Source organism: Pipistrellus kuhlii, unplaced genomic scaffold (genome assembly GCF_014108245.1).
Source record: "Pipistrellus kuhlii isolate mPipKuh1 unplaced genomic scaffold, mPipKuh1.p scaffold_m20_p_17, whole genome shotgun sequence".
NCBI lineage: Eukaryota > Metazoa > Chordata > Mammalia > Chiroptera > Vespertilionidae > Pipistrellus > Pipistrellus kuhlii.
In genome coordinates this window covers 4,204,212-4,225,893 of record NW_023425482.1, presented here as the reverse complement: position 1 = coordinate 4,225,893, position 21,682 = coordinate 4,204,212, and the positions used below count along the sequence as shown (strand labels likewise).

Below are 21,682 nucleotides of genomic sequence, written 5' to 3'. Positions count from 1 at the left end.
CTGTGTGCTAATCTTTCGATCATCTCCAAGTACCCCCCTGAACATCAGATAAAGAGAAGCTGTGAGGCCTTGCTATGGGACACCTCCCAGGACTGCAGTAGGACTCCTAGAATGGGTTTGGGGCTATCTCCCAGGTAGAGCCTGTTGTCAGCAGACCCCTGAGGATGGGTGTCAGGGACACTTTCTGTGGGAGAAGATTTGGCAGATATGATATGGGAAGGAAGGGTTCAAGTGAGGATGATGTGGAGGCAGTCAGGAAGGAGCCAAGGGACAGGAGACAACAGGAGGGACAGAGGCGGCGCTGGGCTCCTGGTACCTGTGTCTGAGTCCTTCTGCTCTCCATTGGCCCCCACTGTGAAGGGCAGCTTCCGTTTGGTTGCTCTCTCTCTCAACTCCTTCCCTCCATCACTGCGGTCCAGCTTTGGGGTCTTGGTTAGAGAAACTTTATCTTTATCCTAGAAAAGAAAGTAACACTTTCAGAAATCATTTACAAATTAGTCTCAAATCTTCATACCCACAATGGTCTCAATTATGCACCAGTTAAAGCAAATATCTTATTTGGGCAATTAACAACCCTTCCTGCCCACCAAGATTAGGAGTACCTATTGGCTTCCTGTTCTTAGGTGACCCTGCTAGCGGTTCTCAGCCTGTGAGTTGAGACCCACAGGTTGAGAACTCCTGTTGTAGAGCCCAAGACGATCGGAAAACAAATATTTACATTACGATTCATTACAGTAGCAAAATTACAGTTATGAAGTAGCAACGAAAATAATTTTATGATTGGGGGTCACCACAACATGAGGAACTGTATTAAAGGGTCGCAACATTAGAAAGGTTGAGAACCACTGCTCTTTAGGGCAGATAAAGCTCACCCAGTAGGCCACTCACAGACCAGAGCTGCTTGTTGTACCCTGTCCATGATCAAACATGGCCCCACTTCTTGTCCTGAATTAGAGGAGTCTTGAGAAACTGTGGCTAACAAATATTATTTTAAGTATGAAGAAAGCAGAGAATACAGAGACACAGTTGCCCTGGAACCCATTTTCCCAGGGAAAAGAAACAGGTGCAAGAGCCTTAAAAAGGTGTCTGGACAGGTGGCATCCTGATTTTCAACATAAACTTCCTGTGGAATAAAGGGGCCCAGCCATCCAACCTGCCTGGGCCTCCCACTATACAGGAGTGTATCCATCCCCCAAGAGACTGCACCTCCCTTCCTATGAATGGACTGGATTCTCCTCCTTCCCTGTCTGACATCTTCTGCATAGCTCCACATGGCCTCACATGACCCCTAGTGCTCATGCTACCTCTGGCACCACTACAGGCCTGTGACACTGTGAAGCTGTCTTCAGGACAAATCCTGCAGAGCAAGCATCAATCTCAGAGCAGAGGCCACATCTGTGAACCTGAGTGCAGATGACCCACCTCAAAGCAAGAGCTAGCTGGAGAGTGGGCAGGACACATCTGTCCTCATCACCCACTTCCTTGCACTAGTCTCAGGGCTGGTTTGTCCTGCAGGGTGAGTACTAGCAAGCCCAAACTCCAGCCCCACTTACAAACTGGCCAGTCTTGTGCAAGTCTAGCACTGTGTCTGCCTTGATGTCATCATCTGTAGAATAGAAGACAGTGCCCACCTCAAGATGATAAATGGGAGATCTGTGTTTGTTGGGTATGTAAACTCAGCCGCACACCATGCAATGCTGTGCCATATGAAGTGAGGTCACATGAGGCCAGGGTCGTCCGATTCCGAAAAGCAGTGTGTGTGAGTGTGTGTGTGTGTGTGTGTGTGTGTGTTAATGAAACGGGCACTTTGTGGCAAGAGGAGCCCCTGCTTTGCTGTCTGCAGCAGGTGGCATCCTGAACCCAACCCCTCCATGGATAGCACCATAAGAGGTGGGGAGTATTCTCAGGAGAAGCTACCTCCCTGTACCAAACATAACTGAATTCCCTCCTCCTGTGGCCCAAATAATCCTCCAGCTTGATCATTCAGCCACAGCATCCACCACCCTTAGCAGTTGAGAGAAATCCTCAAGTGACCAGGGAGTTCGCTGCCAGAACATGCTCTCAACTCTGAGGGCATCTGGAGTACAAAGAAGGGCCACCAGGCAGAGCCTGAGCTATGGACAATACTGCTGGGATGAGGAAGGACTCCTGGAAGATAGAGCCTAATAGATGCTAAACATGCCATCTCACCCTACCGTGTACCTAAGATGTTGGGATGCAGCCACACCTGCCACTACCTGTACCTGCCATCACAGAACTGGGAGAAGAATGGAACTCATTAGCAAAACCCCCAAAATGTAATAAACACCTGCCTGCCAAGAAAACTCCTAGCCTAGTTGGTGAATCTGATCTATAGATATATTACAAATAATAAAGTATTCAGGAATGCAAGGAATAAAAAGATCAATGTAATTTACCACCTGGAGAAAATAAAATCACATGATCATTTCAATAGCTGCAGAAAAGGGCCTGTAATAAAATTTTACATTAATTCTGACACTAAGTCTCAGCACATAAGAAGAAGGGACAATCCTCTACCTGACAAAGAAGGTTCAGGAACCTTCTACTCAAGTGCAGAAGATTGGGTGTTGTCCTGAGGGGGGACGTATCTAGGCAAGGCTGCCTATAATCACCTCATCTATTGAGAAGCAAAACATTTATTTTTTTTAAATGAACAAAGGACATGAATATGTACTTTGCAAAAGAAAATATCCATATATCCATTTAACATTTGGAAAGGTGTTCTCAGCATTAGGAAAATGCAAATTAAAACTACAAGATCTAAATAATCTCACTAGGATGGCTAAAATAAAAAAGACCAACAGTATCAAATGTTGACAAGGATATGCCAGAAAAACTAGAACTTGAGCTGTTGCTGGTGGGACTCAAATGGCAAAACCACTTTGAGAGTTTCTCATAAAGTTAGTGAAGTTAGTGCATATGTTCATAACTTTACAGTGATGTTCACAGCAGTTTTGTTCACATAGTAAAATAATGAAACAACACAATTGTCCCTTAAAAGGGAAATAGATACATTTATTCTAGTGTAGTCATAAATGAAATATTCTACAACAATAAAAAAATCAACACATAATTACATGCAACAACATATTGATAGATAACTTCCATGACACCTCTAGGAGAACAATTGATACATGAGTAATCACATCATGGCACTTCTGGGCCAGAAAAATAAAATCCCCTCTGGAACTAGATTTGGCTCACTTCCTTTCTGCCACCAACCCAACCCAAATGCTAACAGAGTATTAATCTTAAAATTATTGATTGTATATCTGAAAAATCCAAAGGAATATATAATTAAATAGCAAGTTAATGTATAAATTAAAGAAGTTTTTATATACTGGAATTGATTTTTATTTCTTATAAACAATTAGAAAATGATATCAAAATATCAAAAGACATCAAATACATAGAAATGAAAGATGTTCAAGCCCTCTATATAAACAGTTACAAAACATTACTGAGAGAGAAAAAAGACATAAAAATGGAAGTATATGTTTATGATGAAAGAACTCACATTGTTAATCTGGCAATTCTCCCCATTTATCTTTATATTTAAAGCACTCCAGTTAAAATCCCAGTAGGCATTATTTTGGAAATCAGCTTATAACAAATGCACATAGAAAAGCAAAGGGTCAAAAATAGTAAAGATAACTCTGAAAAACAATAAAGTTCAGCCAAATAAACTATCAGAGATCAAGACTATAAAATTATGGTCATCACAACAGGTGGTCCTGTACTAAGAACCAAAGGTTTAGAACAAAGAGTACAAATTGGAACCCCACCTAGCTGGTGACAAAGCCTCTGCTGCAACACAGTGGAAGGAGAGGAGGTCTTTTCAGTAAGTGACAATGACCATGTGAACATTCATAGGGGGGGAAAAATAAACCTTGACCCTTAACTTATACCACAAAACAATAATTAATTCCAGATGAACCTCAAACTGAAAGCTTTTAGAAGATGGTAGAGGACGACGTCTTCAAGACTGGGAAACAACAGAAAAATTCAAATAAAACTACAGAATACTCCTACGTACCCACTAGCATGACTAAAATTAAACTGACACCAAGTGTTAGCAAAAAACTGAGTTAAACTGAACTCTCACAGCTTTTGAGACTGCAGAACTGATACAATAATTTTGACAAATTATTAAACCATTGGGGGCGGGGGAAAGCAATGTACATGCGTTATATTCCAAACTAAAAAGAATCCAAATGTTCACAGGAGAAATGGATAAATAAGTTGCTGAACATTCATACAATGGAAAACTACACAGCAACAAAGGAAGAGAACTGCTGCTAAGAAAAAGCCTGTAAATCAGATGTAATGTTGAACAAGGGCTCTCATGTAAATCCCAACAGCAAAAACTTATCTACAGTAATAGATGTCAGAACAGAGGTCACTTTGGTCAGGAGGTGCTACAGATTGCACAGAAAGGCTCCCAGGAGACTGACAACACTAGTATGTGTTGATCTGGATGGAGACTATCCCAGATTTTAAAAATGAACTATAATATATGATATGCATTGATATATCACTAAAAAACTTCTAAAAGTTTAAAAACCGAAGCTCCTCACTGTACTGGCTGTACAGGGAAAAAGCAAACACCTGCACTGCAGCTGGAGTGTAGTAGGGGCTCAGCCCTGAGCTATACAACAGGAACACAGCTCTCTGGAAAGACCAGAGTTCAGAACCTTGCTGAGCAGCTGGGCTGGGGCAAAGTGGAGCTTTCCTCACTAGTAAAATAGGAATCACATATACACATTCACAAATGGTAAAAGAATAACTAAAACATTAAATTCAATCTAATCAGCCATTTCCGTGTCAGACTTTGATATGCCATAAAAACCTATGTCCTATTCAGGGTGGCAGGAACTGAATAGGACAACCAGATGGTGACCTGGTTGGCCCTTATCATCTCATAGTATCCTTCACAATAAATTTGGGAGGGGGGGAGCGGGGAGGGGAAGCTCCACGCACATCATGTACAAAGAAAGGCAGGCGGGCTTGTAATTCCCAACCAAGAGAAAAGAAAGGGAAGTACTGTTCGGAGGATGGTCATGGTCCACTTGGTACATTCACCCTGGAACTACCTTAACTATGAACTAAGTTAACTAATTTATAAATGGCCTACAGCAAAAGAATCCAATAGGAACAAAATTGTATTAGCCACTAAAAACAGGCATAAATATGTCAATCTAATTGTTCCACCTTCATTTGTTAAAAAGACTACCCTTTTCCAACTGAGTTGCCTCAGTATCTATGTTGAAAAGAATTGACCATATGTGTGTGTGGGTTTCTATGTTCCCCTCATTGATATGCTTGTCCTAGGCTAATACCACACTATCTTATTATAATTCTACAGAGTGATTTTCAACCAGTGTGCGTAAGAGTTTTTAAAATATGCAATATCTGACTATTCAGTCAGGGGCACTGACTTCTTTTCCCTTAGATTATTGTAGAAAATAGGCCTCTGTGATCCATCTTCAGCACAGTCAACTTTTCTTAAATTGATTTTTCACAGAGAAGAAGGGAGAGGGACAGAGAGCCAGAAACATCGATGAGAGACAAACATTGATCAGCTGCCTCCCGAACACGCCCCACAGGGGATGTGCCCGCAACCAATATACATGACCTTGACTGGAATGGAACCCAGGACCCCTCAGTCTGCAGACCGACACTCTATCCACTGAGCCAAATCAGTTTCGGCAGCACAGTCAACTTTTATGGAAACAGTTACTGAATATTCCAGGGCAAACAGAATATAGAGAGGGGAGGAGAGGGTTTAAGAACAAAACTGTGTACGTGACCAATTGCACATTTTCCAGGAAGATCCACCTAGACAACAGGAGGTGGAGACAACTAGAAAAAGCCTCAACCATTTTTAAAAAATAACCCAATAGGAGACAATAAGACCCAGGAGACGTATGAGGAAAACTATTAATGCCATAGTACTCAGCCAATGAAGAATAGGAGAAGGGATTCTCACACCCTAGGGATAAATACCCTGTCCTCACTGCTCCATGTGTGCCTAGGGATAAATACCCTGTCCTCACTGCTCCATGTGTGCCTGTTCAATCAGACAACTATTCTTGCAAGACTCTATTAAAAGTCTTGTTTCACCATACTTCATGTCTCCGAGTCCATTATTTGAATTCAGACAGGTCAGCATTTCTCACAACTATCAAATGAAAAAATAACTGCCCTGGTCAGGTGGCTCAGTCAGTTGGAGCATCGTCTAAAAGGGTGTGAGTTCAATTCATGGTTAGGGCACATACAAGAGGCAACAGATCAATGTCTCTCTGTCTCTCAAATCAATAATTACGAAAAATCCCCACAAATAACACATATCCTTGGGTAAGGATGAAAAAAGTAATAATAGCCAACATAATAGTCATCTATGAATGATTCAAAATTATACTTCTTTTTTGGTCAAATTGGCAAAAACAATACTTTTTGGTGTGCCACTGGAGATTAGTAATTAGTTTATGTATGCCATGAGATGAAAGGATTGAAAATCGTTGCTCTATAGTAAGGACTGAAATCAGACTGTTTATGTCCTCTAACATTTTTCCTCTTTTCAAAGTGCTTTTGAGGTTATTCTAGGTCTTTTGAATTTCCATATGAACTTTGGAATCACCTTATAAATTTCTACCTAAAGGCTTACAAGAATTTTGAGTGGTATTATGCCAAAGTTATAGATCAATTTGCAGAGCATAGTATATAAATAATATTGAGAGTTTTCTGACGAGTATGGTATAACTCTCCATTTGTTTAGATCTGCATAATTTCAGCAATGTTTTGTAGCTTTCAAGGTACAAGTCTTGCACATATTTCACCCAATTTATTACTTAAGAATCTATATTTTGCCCTGCTGGTGTAGCTCAGTGACTGAGTGTGGATCCATGAACTAAGAAAGAGGTTAACAGTTTGATTCCCAGTCTGGCCACATGCCCAGGTTGTAGACTCGATCCCCAGTAGGGAGCCTGAAGGAGGCAGCCAATAGATATTTCTCTCTCATTGACATTTCTCTTTCTAAATACCTGTCCCTTCCTCTCTAAATAAGTCAATAAGAAAACATATTTTTTAAAAAAGAATCCATATTTTGACACTACTATAAGTGTATTTTTAAATTTTAATAGCTGATTGTTCACTAACAGCATTTAGAAATATATCTGCATACTGGCTGTGTACTGTGCAAACTTGCCAAGCTCACGTCTTAGTTCTTGGATTTTTTGTGTAGGTTTCTTAAGATTTTCTATGTAGATAATCATGTCCTCTGTGAGGAAAGACAGCTTCACTCCTTCCTTTCTGAACTGTGTCCCTTTATTTTTCAAAGGCCTGACCTACCTTCACTTGTGAAATCTGATTTGAGCATCTGAGGGTGTCAGCATTTGCACAATAATGCCTAGTCAGTGCCTAGTAATAAAGCATTGTGAGAACTCAAAAAGGCTCCCTCCCAAGAACTTACTTATGATGGGGAGAGATCATATGACAAGCAAATGCAGGTGTGTCAAAGGGGAGCAAATGCTACATAGAAGGATCATGTAGCATAGGGAACAGAAAGGGTGCAGGACAGGCTGGTGCTGCTTACTTTGAATCAGCAGTTGGAGAAGCCCTTGTGGCTAAGTGAGCAGAAACCTGTAACTCCTCAACTCCTGTCTAGGCACAGAAAAAACCCTGGCCCATCTCATACCCTCTGTTGTTTTTCTCTATTTCTCTCTCTGCCCTCACAAAACAGACAGACAAACAAAAATTCCAACAGCCAAGATTCTCCAGGTCAGCGGATGCCAACCTTTCAGACCTCACAGACCACTTGTTGGCGACCACTGCTCCAAGTGATAGAGACTGCAAGAATCCATCTGTGACAATAACCTGACTTTGCTAGAGATTTCGCTGTCATCAGAAAGCTTATCTGAACCTGAAAAGAGTTGACACTCTCAGGGGCCTGGGATCCAAGAAAACAGGACCCACCATCATCCTTTCTGTGATTTCATATTAAGGACATAACATCCTACTCTTTCTTCAGCGGATTTCTTTTGGATTTGTAGAACCAGATGCTCCCAGGGGCTCCTCAGTGTCAAAGAAACAAGCATGGGGACCTACGGCCCAGCAGATTCTGTTTACTGTGGCCTTGAATAGAGCAAGAGCTGAGCAGACTTTCTGAACACTTTTGACAACCCAATATGGAGTCAATGTCAGCCATGACAGTTATATCAAGTGCTACGTCAATACTGAAGTAATGCAGTATAACAGGAACATCCTTTGGATGGCCCAGAACATCAAAAACCACAAGTCTGGACACTCAGATAAGGACTCCAATCTGGAAACCAATATGAGTGGACTCCCTCTATTGTGGACTATAAGAACTCAGAACTCTGACTATTCAATGCTCCAGCTTGGCTGTACAAAGAATCATAACCAGAGCCCTGCCAGAATTCTACTTCACCAGATGTGCCACCACTATAGGGGCCTGGCTTGAGATCGACACCCATGTCTCCATCTGCAGATGTGGCCAGTGACCAGGACCCTGCACCAAATGATTGCTTTGCTAGCTTTCATTGTGTAAACCCTCCTTCTCAGTGTGTAGACTGCATGCAAATCTATTGGATTACTGTGGAGGACTCCTTAATAAACCTTATAGAAAAACAAACGAGTGTGACTCCTTTTGGGGATGCTCCCTGGCTCATGACAAGACCTGCCATAAAACCACCGTACGAAGCAGTTACAAGCTGAGGTCACTTCAACTATGCCCCTTCCAGCATCAAAACTGAGGTCAACCCTGGCTGGGTGGCTCAGTTGGTTGGAGCATTGTCCTGTACACCAAAAGGTTGCTGGTTCGACCCCCAGTCAGGGTGTGTATGGGACTTAACCGATGGATGTTTCTCTCTCTCTCTTAAAAAATCAAGAACAAAAAACTGAGTTCAGTACTGAAATTACTCCTCTTGGATGAAGGGGGGCGGATCACAGGGTTCCAGCACTCCCATTCACAGCACTGACAAGACCACTTCTAGAGATGGGTCCCCTCCCTCAGGAAGAGGTGGGCCTGCTGATGTTCAGGTAGGCTGAGTATAACCTCTACAACCAGACTTCAGGGATGTTACAGTTTGTGGTATGCATAGTATGCTCTGACAGAGCACTCACCACATCCTTGAAGGACTTGTTAAAACAGAAGGCAGGCATCCACCCTTAGCCTTTCTGATTTTTTTGTGCATTGCTAAAAGGTTCCCCAATAGTGCTGGTCTGAGAATACACATTAAGAACCACTCATCTAGCACACACAAAAAAAATGAACTTTACTACCACATAAACCTGGAATAACCGAGTTGTTGTGCAGTCTCCTCTCTCAGCAGTGTGTGACAAGTGAGAAGGATCCAGTATGAGATGGAAAGAAGGATTGGTGTGAGAAGGCCCTGGCCTGGGAGTCAGGGCCCAATTTCTTGCTGGATGGCTTCAGGCACCACAGCAGTCCTTGGCTTCTCTGCACAGAATACCCTCATCCACAGAGGGGCTTACTGGTCCTTTTTAGGCTCCTTCCAGCTTGGATGTTTTGATATTCTGGAGTCCGCTGTGGGGACAGAGCATTTCCTGGGTGGGATCCTAAGGAGGCCCTAGGGAAGAGCCTGTCTGCAATGTAGCTGACCATGTTGCCTGAAGAGTCCATGCGGAAGACCCTGTGCCATAAGGACACCAGGAAACTACCAAATGCAGCATCAGACTCCTGCCAGTATTGTGGGCCCTTTACCCACTGTTCACAAATGTATAACATCACAATTCTTTTGCAAAAGTCTAAAAATATGTTGCTTTTGGTAACATGGATCAGTATCTGAAGAAAACAGAGTTTATGAGAGAAAAGAGAACATAACAAGTTCAGCCATGTGTTAACAGCAGAACCAGCAGCTCTGTCCCCCTTGGCTTTGCCATCCCAAAATTCTTGGGCCCTAAGGTTGAAGGCACTTTCAAGTCACAGCTGCCACCAGGTACATCTTCCCAAGAATTCTATTTTGAATTGCCATTTAGGCTAAGTTCCTATAGTACAAAGTGCCTGGCTCCATTATATGGCATCTTCAGTGTTAGAATTGGTCTGCCTCTATGAGGAAAATGTTTGGTTTCCTCTTGGGTGTTTTGTTTTGTTTTTTTTTTGTGTGTGTGTGTGTTTTTGTTTTGTTTTTGTTTTTTAGTACAAAGCTACTTTACTGAGAAAAATACCAAAGCAAATCCACACATGCCCTGAGGCATATGTGTACATGATGCTCATATCAACCACACCAGAGGCAGTTTAGTCCACTTGCATATCTGTTCTCCTCAAGGAAAGGAAAACAGTGCAAACCAGCCCAGAACAAGCTCCATGTAAGAAGTTCAGCAGGATGCCTGCCAGAAGAGCCCACAAGAGCCAAGGAGCTGCCATCTCCAAGGTAGGCGCTGACTCTTTCCCAATTTGGCTTTGGGCAAGAACCCCTCTGGGCAGGCCCAGCTGCAATTCCACATTGTGGAAAACCGGGCCAGAGGGGATAGCAGTTTGGAGGCAGAGAAAGCACGTGGGCAGGGCTGTATGGACCTCTGGCACAAGAGCAAGGCATAGGTGGACTCTTCCTCATCCTATGCCCACAGCTAGGAAATTCTCTTGCAAGAAAAATCCATACAGAAACCTGGGAATTGTGAAACTATCAAGGGTGGTTTGGCCTATTCAGTATCTAAGTGTCCTAACAATTGGGACTCTTGGCCACACAATAGGAGTTATGCTCCCCAGGGCACACTGCCCCACTAGCTGCATCTCCTCTTGAGCAGAGTAGCACTCTTCGACACTCAACCATTGAGCCACACCGGCCAGGGTTGACCTATACTTTAAACCTCAACTAAAAGAATATATAAAAATCTGAGGAACAGCCGAAACAGGTTTGGCTCAGTGGTAGAGCGTTGGTCTGTGGACTGAAGGGTCCCGGGTTCGATTCTGTTTGGGGGCATGTACGTTGGTTGCGGGTACATCCCCGGTGAAAGGTGTGCAGGAGGCAGCTGGTAGATGTTTCTCTTTCATCGACTTTCTAGCTCTCTTTCTCTCCTTTCCTCTCTGTAAAAAAAATCAATAAAACAGTAAAAATAAACTCACTATTTAAAAAAAAAAAATCTGAGGAACAGAATAAATGGTGAATATAATAGAATCAAGGGCAAAGAAAGGGAGTGGATTGATGATTATCAGGAGTAAAGGGGTGTGGGGGTTGCAGGAAGAGACTGGACTAAAATAGTACACCTATGTATGAGGACTGTGTGTGTGTGTGTGTGGTGGGGGGGTATGGGCAGAGGGTGGGGTAGGAACCAGGTGGAAGGGAGTTATTGGGGGGGGGGAGAAACAATTGTAATAATCTGAGCAATAAAGATTTATTAAGTAAAAAAATATATAAAAAATAAAGCATTAAAAAAAATGGTGAGAGATGCAAATCAAAACAACAATGTGGTACCATCTCACACCTGTCAGAATAGCCAACATCAACAAATCAACAAACGACAAGTGTTGGCGAGGTTGCGGAGAAAAAGGAACCCTTGTGCACTGCTGGTGGGAATGCAGACTGGTGCAACCACTGTGGAGAACAGTATGGAGTTTCCTCAAAAAACTGAAAATGGAACTCCCATTTGACCCAGTAATCCCACTTCTAGGAATATATCCCAAGAAACTAGAAACACCAATCAGAAAGGATATATGCACCCCTATGTTCATAGCAGCACAATCTACAATAGGTAGAATCTGGAAACAGCCTAGGTGCCCATCAGCAGATGATTGGATCAAAAAACCATGGTACATCTACACAATGGAATACTATGCTGCCATAAAAAAATAAGGAATTCTCATCATTTGCAGCAACCTGGATAGAACTAGAGAACATCATGCTGAGTGAAATAAGCCAGTCAATGAAAGAGAAATACCACATGACCTCACTCATTTATGGATATTAAAGAACATTATAAACTGATGAACCAAAAGTCAAATATAAAGACAGTAAAGCAACAAGCAGAAAGCAGACTGTCAAATTACAGCCGGGAGGGTAGAGAGATCTGGGGGGATAAGAGATCAACTGAAGGACTTGTATACATGCATATAAGTACAACCAATGGACACAAAACTCTGGGGAGGGAGGGTATATATGGGGGGGGGGCAATGTTAAAATATGTACACAGATAATAATTTAATGAAAAAAATATTTTTTTAAAAAAAGGTGATGGTAGAGTGGTACCATGGACAAGCCAGCACTGTTACCCCACTTCATCATAACTGCACAAGATGCTTTTGTTCCTACTGTAGAGAAAAGAAAACAAAATCTCAGGGCAGATAACTGACCCGTTCATAGTCATAAAGCACACTTGGAAAGCATGAGCTTAACCTCTTTCTGTCTGATTCCAAATCCAAATCCAAATTCACTGGGCAGGAAAGAAGTATACACCCCAGAGCCCAGCAGTAACAGCACATGAGTAAGATACAAGAATTTTCGAATTGCATCCCATTTTCCTACTCACACTGAGAACAAGCCAAATTTAAATTTAAATTATCTAGCAGTGGTATTAGTCAGAATAACTCAAATATGGTTAAATGTCAGATTTGGTCTTATTGAAACCATGATAGAAATCCTGTGATCCTGGAGTAGAGAAAGGTGGGGCCAAATCGAGGTTATCTCAAACATAGAACTATTGTTTAAAGACTTACTTCGGTCCCCAAACAATAAACATCCTCAAAAGAAAGCAAGACCTCTTTGGCAAGATCAATGCTCTTCACACCCACCCACCCATCAGTACCTCCTCCACTGCTGGCTGCTGAGAAGGCCCAACAAGGAAAATACATGGCACAGAGACAGACAACCAGAACAGGCAAGGTGACATTCTCAGCCCTTATCCCTATTTAGACACGATGAATGTGCTGAGGTTAGGTGAGTGTTAAAACAAGGATTTTAAGGGGTGAGGATGAGAAAAGGAAAAGAGGATAAAGAGGAAAGAAAGGTAAGGGTGAGAGAAAGACCAGGAGGAAGAAGAGCAGGAAGAACAGGAGGCGAGGAGGAGGAGAAAAGAAGAGTTAGGTCACGTGTTACCTTTTTCCCTGTTTGTTTCTCCACCATGTCGTTGCTGAGAGAAAATTCTTCTTGCTGTGGTGTTTTAGAACACCCACCCTTGGGCATCGTTCTTCACCCCTCACTTGATCTTCATTTATACGGCCATTGCTTCATCATCAACAGTCTGCTTCAAAAGAAAGAAAGAAGGTTAAAATTTGGCAATCTCAAACATGTGACAGAATGAATCAAAAGAACATAACCAGCTCTTCTGAACAGCACCCAGAAAGAGACCACTTAGGATGTACCCAGGTGGTAAACACCAGCAGAAAAAAATGTCTACAATACATAATTGACAACACGGTGGGGCAAGCAAGCATTTCTCAGCTGTAGAAAGGATCAACCAGCAAAGATGATGGCCATGCTTCTGGTCAGTAGCGCCACAAAGATTCAATACCTGAATCTTTACTGCATGCTGGGTTCCAGCAGCTATGGCTCTGCTCTTCAGAGTTAGGTACCACCCCACCCTGCCACCCCCTCCCTCATGGGCATGGTCATACCAAAGGTGCAGTACCTGTCCCTCAGGTCTACAGATCTTGTCTGCCATGGCCTCAACACCACACACCACCCAAGAAAAGGAGCTCCATTTCCACACTGCCCCCCAGACAGCTTGGATGAGAATCATTATTATTTTCAGAAAGTTCACCAACTTCTCCTGAATAAAATGTTCAGAAGGCAGTATGTGATGCCTCTGAAAATGTCCAGGGTCCTACCTACTAAGCCAGACCCTGCACATGAGCCCAAGGCCCTGGCCTCTGCATTTTCCAGGAAATCCCAGAACAGATGTTGTATTCGCCATGCTTTTATTTTCTGACTAGAGGCCCAGTGCATGAAATTCGTGCACGGGTGTGTGTGTGTGTGTGTGTGTGTGTGTGTGTGTGTATGTGGTGATGTCCCACAGCCCAGGCTGCACCCTCTCCAATCTGGGACATCCCTCTCACAATCCAGGACTGCTGGCTCCCAACTGTTCACCTGCCTGCCTTCCTGATCACTCCCATGCCAGCCTGATTGATGTCTAACTTCTCTCCTGCTAGCCTGTTTGCCCCCAACTTCCCTCCTCTGCCAGCCTGGTCACCCCTAACTGCCCTCCCCTGCAGGGTGATCACCCCCAACTGCCCTTCAGGCCTGGTGCCTCCCAACTGCCCTCCCTTGCTCGCCTGATCACCCACAACTGCTCTCCCTTGCAGGCCTGGTTCCTCCCAACTGCCCTCCCCTGCTGGCCATCTTGTAGTGGCCATCTTGTGTCCACATGGGGGCAGGACCTTTGACCACATGGGGGCAGCCATCCTGTATGTTGGAGTGATGGTCAATCTGCATAGTATTACACTTTTATTAGATAGGATAGAGGCCTGGTACATGGGTGGGGGCCAGCTGGCTTGCACTGAAGGGTGTCCCAGACCAGGGTGGGGGTCCCCTTGGGGTGTGAGGCAGCTTGGGCAAGGGGCCTGTGGTGGTTTGCAGCCCAGCCACAACCCCTGGCGACCCTAGTGGAGCCCAGGTATCTGGAATTTATTTACCGTCTTACAATTGAAACTTTGTAGCCTGGAGCAAAGCCAAGTCTTCTTGATCGTGACTGCCACCATTTCTGTTTGGATATGTTTACTTTCTATAATTGAAACTTTGTAGCCTTGAGTGCAGAAACCTTGGCTTCTTTCATTGCTGGGGAAACCCAAGCCCCTCTCCTGCACACTGTGGCTGTAGCCATCTTGGTTGAGTTTATTTGCATACTTGCTCTGATTGGCTGGTGGGCATGGCTTGTGGGCATAGTGGAGGTATGGTCAATTTGCATATTACTCTTTTATTATATGAGATGTGCTGATACCTTAAAAGGTTTGCTGTCTGGGAGAGACTGCCCCTCCCAGATCTAGCTCTTTCTTAGAGACAACAAGGGGCTCCTGAGGTAGACATGTCTTTCACACAAAAAACTACCAATCAGTTCCATCTCACTTACACACAAGACAATTATTTCCCCTAAGGTAAATTAACCCAACCACTAGGCAATACAGACCAGCACACAATTTGTGGAATTATTCAAATTAGTCAATCCTAAACTGTTGACACAGTACCCCTTGCCTTCCTGCAGAAACCCCAAACCCAACAAAGATCTGGCCTATACCTCTCTCACTTCTGTATTCTGCTCCAGACCACCCCAATGCTCTCCCCAGTTGCTCTGCATGGCACACAGTAAACTCTCTCTGGGATTTGTGTAAAGAATCAACTTCCTTTCACATCTCCACCTGTGGCCACATGACCTAACCAGACATGCCTGACATGAACGTTCCTATAATTCAGACCGGCTCTCTCCATTTCCCAGTCCTCTTATAAGCTTGTTCCATACATCACACTCAGGTTTTCAGTTGCACAGAGCAAGAGGAATGGTAGTGGTGGTGGTGGTGGTCGTCGGGGAAAGGGGGGTGTTGTTACATCTATTCTGGCTTTCCAAAAGTCACTGCCTTCCTTTTAATGCATTTTTTCATTGTCAGAGGAAGAAAACACTTTATACAAACCACATTACATGCACTGTTTCATCTCCTTTTCCCACAGTCACACACCTTTGTGCTTATCCATTTCAGATGAGTAATTTTTATAATTAACTCACCTGAAATTAAATAGCTTCTATTATGTATGATTGTAGCTTTTGAAAGACATGTTCAAAATCATTCTGTAAGTGGCAGTACCCTACTTTTCCTGCTCTCTGTATGCTAGAGCAATCTGCCCTTCACCATGTCTTATTTTTCCATATTAACTGATAAAATTTCAAGAAGTGTCCCTTTGGTGCTTACCTGACTTAAGAACAAACTTGAATTTATTCTGGGGAGAGGAGCACGGCTGATCAATTTTATTGCCTTCCTTTCCCAACACAATGCAGATGAACAGGGTATTTCTATCCACATGCTCTGATGGCTGAGGCCAAAATTGACATTTTCTATCTCTATGTGATACTATGAATTCTAAATTCTCCTCCAATTTTTCACTATGGAACTGGAACATCTTAGCCTGGAGGAATTAGCATCCTAGAGCCTAATTCAGTGATAACTTGAAACTCACCACTGTCTGAGACTCATGAGCAATGTTTCCGTAGAAATTTAAAGATTATCAGGAAGTTCATTTTTTTAGAAATCCTGACTGCCTGCTCTCATAATAGAAGAACTGAGCAAAGTAATCATGGGATATTCAATCCTCCAGCTCCTGGATGTGAACACAGGCGAGTCTGTGAAGAAGGTGCAGGAAATACCCAGAACCGCACACGTGTGGCCACAATATGAACCCCACAGTTTCTGAACCCATATCTCATCGGGAAGATCTGCTCCTTCTCCTATTCCTCTTCCTCCCCTAGGAAAGGCAATACAATGGCTATCAGACACCACGAAGAGAATAGGATGTTTCCAGAACAACTTCTCCCAACCACTAAAGCCTAATTATCTTTAAAAAACAACCACTGAAGCTGCAGGACCAGAAAAAGTGGTGATATGAGTTCTGAGCTTGCTCATTCAGGATTTCTTCCATGTTCCAAGTGTCCTCAAAAACTGGAGGGCAAGGTGTTTCACAGATGAGCATTACAGAACTAGGCTGAGTTCTGAGGTGACACCCAGCTATACTGGAAAGGAGCTCTACTCCCCATGGCCCAGGACCAGTGATGGAGATGACATCTCAAAGTACAAGTTGAGCCCATAAAGAGGTGGCCCTCAAAGGTGTACCAATCATTTCTGAGTAATGTGTAACTATGAAGTAGTCCACTAATATAAAGTTGTCACAGTTGTCATTGTTAATATTAGAATTAAAACATTGAAACCACGAGGTCCAAGTCTTTAGGTCCAATTCCTCTGACTTAGACTTTGGCACATAATCCTCTACCACATGCAGTTTGTCCCTTGCTACCAGGAGACACTTGCCAGTATTTTCATTTTGTGAACAACCAACCAGATAACAAAAGAAGTCTATTGTAAAACCAGGGACACTCTAAACTATATAACGCATGTGATGTATCACAGAGTACGAGCAGGTCTACACTTCAACAGAATAGCTTGAGGGGCCAGCACGTATGTCCTGTCCTGGCCCATGGGCCTTATTCACTCCTGAAAAGGCCACTGTTCTCTAGGCTCCACCACACCTCTCCCACAAAGACTAGGGACAGCACAGGTGAGGTAGGAATGTCATCATAAACACTGTTTTCTGTATTTTTCAAGCCCACCTTTATAATGATGGCTGAGACCACCTACGTACCTCACTCTGGGGTTTCTCATGTTTGGGAATGGTGCTTGTTACAAACAACTCAATATTCAGCACTAATAAGGAAAGCCAAGACAATGACAACTATTTTCCTCAGGGCCTGCTGAATCCCAGCACACTTAGATTTATCTTTTTCAGAGCAGTCATTGACACAGGGTTTACACAGGCTGTTAGTGACAAAAAAGACAGAGCTCAGATTTGCCAGCGACACATTCCAGATGAATTTGTAGAAAAGTTCGATGCACGAATCAATCCATCCCATTTCTCTTATTACTCCCTGGCCAAGCCTAATTTTGTTTTTTTCTCATGACATATTAGATGAAAACAAAAGCTCAAATGCTTGGTCATCCTGGCCATCTTGCTTGGTCATCCTGACTATGCCAGGGGCTTCTGCTGCTGGTCCCTCGGGCTCCATACCAGCTTATGCCCTTCTTCCTGGTCAGCCTCTCCCTCAGCTGCAGAAGTGGCAATGCCAGCCAAGAAAATGATATAGATGAAGTGGGACCACTAGCAACTCTAGTCTACAATGTGAGGCCTCCTAGAGGAGCTGACTCCCCATGTCAGGAGCTAGGCTCTAAAACATTGCTGTGAAGCCTGGCCTCCTCACTCAGTGCTGGGCATTCACTGTGAAAACCAGGAAGAGGCTTGGATCACCCAACAGTTGACACAGTGGAGACAGTCTTCGTGGCTGGTAATCCTCTCTTCTATAGAATTCCAAGGCTGTCTGAACTCAGGCCTAGGGCTTTCTGATCAGCGTGCTTCACAGCTGACCACAACCCAATGGGTGACCAACATGCCTCACCCATAGAAGGCTATCTTCTTTCTGGAGGTGACCTGGCTGTCTCTGCACAGACACACTGTAAATGCAGTCTGAACTCCCTCACTTCCAGTATTAAAAGAAGTCTATTGTAAACCCAGGGACACTTTAAACCACATGAAAATGAAACACTCTACAGCACACTGGGACACACGTAGACTTGATGCTGAGCATTGGGAAATGTTTGCAACACAGTACGAAGGTGGTCGAGGATAGCATAGCTGGTCTGAGCCCCGCCTTGGCCTCTGACCAGCTCCTGCGCAGCAACAAGCTGCTAGATGCAGGTTCTGTTTCTGCACCTCCAAACTAAATGGCAGTGGTTCCAGCTTCACAAGTTTCAAAAAGGGGCACAGAGGCCTTTCAGGAAAGCACTCAAGAAGTTCTGAGGTGAAGCAAGTTTTCTAAAAAGAGACTTAGTCACACTCCCTGAGTTACACTGGAATTTACCTATTACCTGGCAGCCATGTGTCAGAGCCCAAACAAAATTTCATTTAGCCTGGAGGTAAGCAACAACTATTTAAAGTCAGGCCCCTGACCAATGGGCACACAAGGCAGGAGAGGCCATCCAATCCTGTACCTATGCACACTGCAGGTGGCCCATAGCCCGACAAAAACTCCACGTGGCATCCACCTGGCAAATTCTCCTTCCTGCCTGCCATGGGGCCCTGCATCTATGGGCTTGGAGAGACAACCATTCAAATGGCTGACAGGACAAACACGACAAGAGGCCTCTGGACAAGGATGACAGGCATGTTCCTTCCCAAAGGTGCTTTAAACAGCCTTCAAGTGTAAGAACTGCCAACAGACCCAGCCCCTACCCATACTCCAATAAACATACTCAAGGGCCTTTGTCTAAGCTGACCATCCCAAATAATCACATTGCTTTTCCTTCAAGTTTTGGGCAAGAAACACAGCAGATAAGAAAGATGCTCCTCCAAGGTAAAACCTGATGTAGGAAGGCGATAGGCACTACGGCAATACCTTCAGCTTAGCAAAAATCCTAGGAATTTTAGCCCATTCCTGCCTTAAGTGTCAAGCTAACAGCAAAATGATCAGAAGGCATTTTTACTGGCCACATATAGGTCAGAGCTAGAATCCAAGTGAAAAAAGGCAAAACCTGTGAAAGTTTTCAAAGGCACTTGTGGGCCCAACCAGCTGGAGCATCTCTGTCAGAGAGAGCACAGTGGAACAGGATGCAGGGTCAACAGCCCTGGCCGCCTGTACAGGCCACACATGGCAATGATCAAGGAAGACCCACCTGGCCCCAGGGCACCGTATCCAGCTGAGCTGCAACCACAGAAAGGGGACAGGCAATCAGAGAGGAAGGCTAGTGTGAACAAGCATGCACATCAGGAGTGCAGAGAATGCAGAGAACATCAAGAACCCCTACTTGCCTGGCAGGAGATACACAGAACAAAGAAGGGTGCTACAAAAGAGAAACAAAAGGATTAGAAGCAATCTTGACATTAGAGTAGAAAAATTCAAGAAAAGAGAATAAAAGGTCTTCCTATATAATAAAAATCTCCTATATAATAAAAGCATAATATGCTAAGTGTCTGACCATTCATTTGACCAGTCACTATGACAAGCACCAACCACCAGGGGCCAGATGCTGACCGGTAGGTTAGCTTGCTGCTGAGATCCTGCCAATCAGGGCTGGGCAAGACAGGCCCGACATTCCCTGGAGCCCTCCTGCAGTCCCTTCCCAGCCCCAAGTGTGCCCCAATTGTGCACCAGTGGGGTCCCTCAACCTGGCCTGCACCCTCTCACAATCCGTGTCCCCTCAGGGGGTGTCAGAGAGCCAGTTTCAGCCAAAACCGGTTTGGCTCAGTGGATAGAGTGTCGGCTTGTGAACTCAAGGGTCCCGGGTTCAATTCCGGTCAAGGGCATGTACCTTCGTTCCGGGCATATCCCCAGTAGGGGGTGTGCAGGAGGCAGCTGATCAATGTTTCTCTCTCATCGATGTTTCTCTCTATCCCTCTCTCTTCCTCTCTGTAAAAAACCAATAAAATATATTTAAAGGGGGGGCGGGGGAGAGAGAGAGAGAGAGAGAGAGCGTGAGCGCGCGTGCGCGCGCGCTAGTATCAGCCCAGTCCCCACAGGCCAGGCTGAGGGACCACAAATCTGTACACCAGGCCTCTAGTCTATAATAATAAAAGGGCAATATGCTAATTAGACCAGACATCATCCTTCATGACTAAGCCAGTGCTAGAGGGAAACCAGCCAGGGTCCCAGGTGTCTGCTGGCAGCCAGAGGAGGGAAGCCAGTGCCAGCAGCCAAGGGAAAGAAGGCCTACTCTTGCATGAATTTCCATGTATTAGGCCTTAGCATATAATAAAAACTTAATATGCTAAGTGTCCAACCGTTTGTTTAACCATTGGACCAGTCGCTATGATGCGCACCGAACACAGGGGGCAGATGTTCTGACCAATAGGTTAGCTTGCTGCTGGGGTGCAGCCAGTTGGCACTGGGCAAGACAGGTCAAATATGTCCTGAAGCACTCCCTCGGCCTTTCCCCCACCCCAAGTGTACACCAGGCATCTAGTTTAAAAATAAGATAAGCCTTGAGGTAGTTCAGTTGGTTAGTGCTGTTCCAATATCACAAAATTGCAAATTTCACCCCCCAGTCAGGGCACATATAAGAATCAATCAATGAATGCATAAGAAGTGTAACAACAAATCTCCCTTCCTCCCTCCTCCTCCTTGCTAAAATCAATTTTTAAAAGTTAATAAATAAAATAAAATTTAAAAACATGATAAAACATAAGGTCTGGAGAGTAAATACAAAACCCACTATCATACAAAGGCAAAAACATCAGCAACAAAACAATAAAAAGAAACAATCAAGGGCATGCTTCTTTAAACAGAAAGAATCTGAGGGCACACAGCAGAAATGAACTGAGCCATAACCTTGCCTGGCCTCTAGAAATCCCACCCACGCAGGACATGAGGGTGGGGGCAGGGCCACAGTCCTCCATGAGAGAGTGAGATTCAGATTGCATCAGAATTCTCATCAACTGTATGAATGCCAGATGACAATAGAGCCCTGGATCTGAGAAAATTATTTCCACACTGAAGTACCAAATTCAGCCAAAATGTCAATGAGAGTTAGAACAAATAGAAGATAGTTTCAAAAAACATGCATGCAGAAAAGTGACGTTAACCTCCTCTGTAGCCTGTACTCCTCAAGAGGGGGGTCAGCAGACTAAAGCCTCAGGTTAAAGCCAGCCATCTCCATTTGACCTAAGAATGGGTTTTGTATTTTAAATCCTTAAGGGATTTGGGGATTTCCACAAGAAAATTAAGACTAATATTTCATGCTCTAGCTGGTTTGGTTCAGTGGATAGAGCTTCAGCCTACATACCAAAGGGTCCCAGGTTCAATTCCAGCCAAGGGCACATGCCCAGGTTGTGGGCTGGATAACCCAGCATTGGGCGGGTGGAGGTGGGATGCAGGAGGCAGCCGATCAATGATTTTCTCTCTCATCATTGATGTTTCTATCTCTCCCTCTCTCAAATCAACA

General features: G+C 44.0%; 1 protein-coding gene across 6 annotated transcripts in view; it reads right to left on the bottom strand.

Moving 5' to 3' along the window:
- Nucleotides 1–21,682, bottom strand: part of ANKRD11 (ankyrin repeat domain containing 11) — a 265,234-nt gene that overhangs the window by 47,621 nt on the left and 195,931 nt on the right. For 4 of the 6 annotated variants that reach the window (XM_036440842.2, XM_036440838.2, XM_036440840.2 and 1 more), the window contains exons 3-4: nucleotides 13,095–13,242; nucleotides 317–455 (exon numbers count right to left, since the gene is read on the bottom strand). In XM_036440842.2, the coding sequence (XP_036296735.1) occupies nucleotides 317–343 (27 nt within the window). In that variant the 5' untranslated portion in view covers nucleotides 344–455; nucleotides 13,095–13,242. Of the gene's footprint in view, nucleotides 1–316; nucleotides 456–13,094; nucleotides 13,243–21,682 lie in introns of those variants that run through there. The other 2 variants (XM_036440839.2, XM_036440843.2) reach the window with 2 other exon arrangements.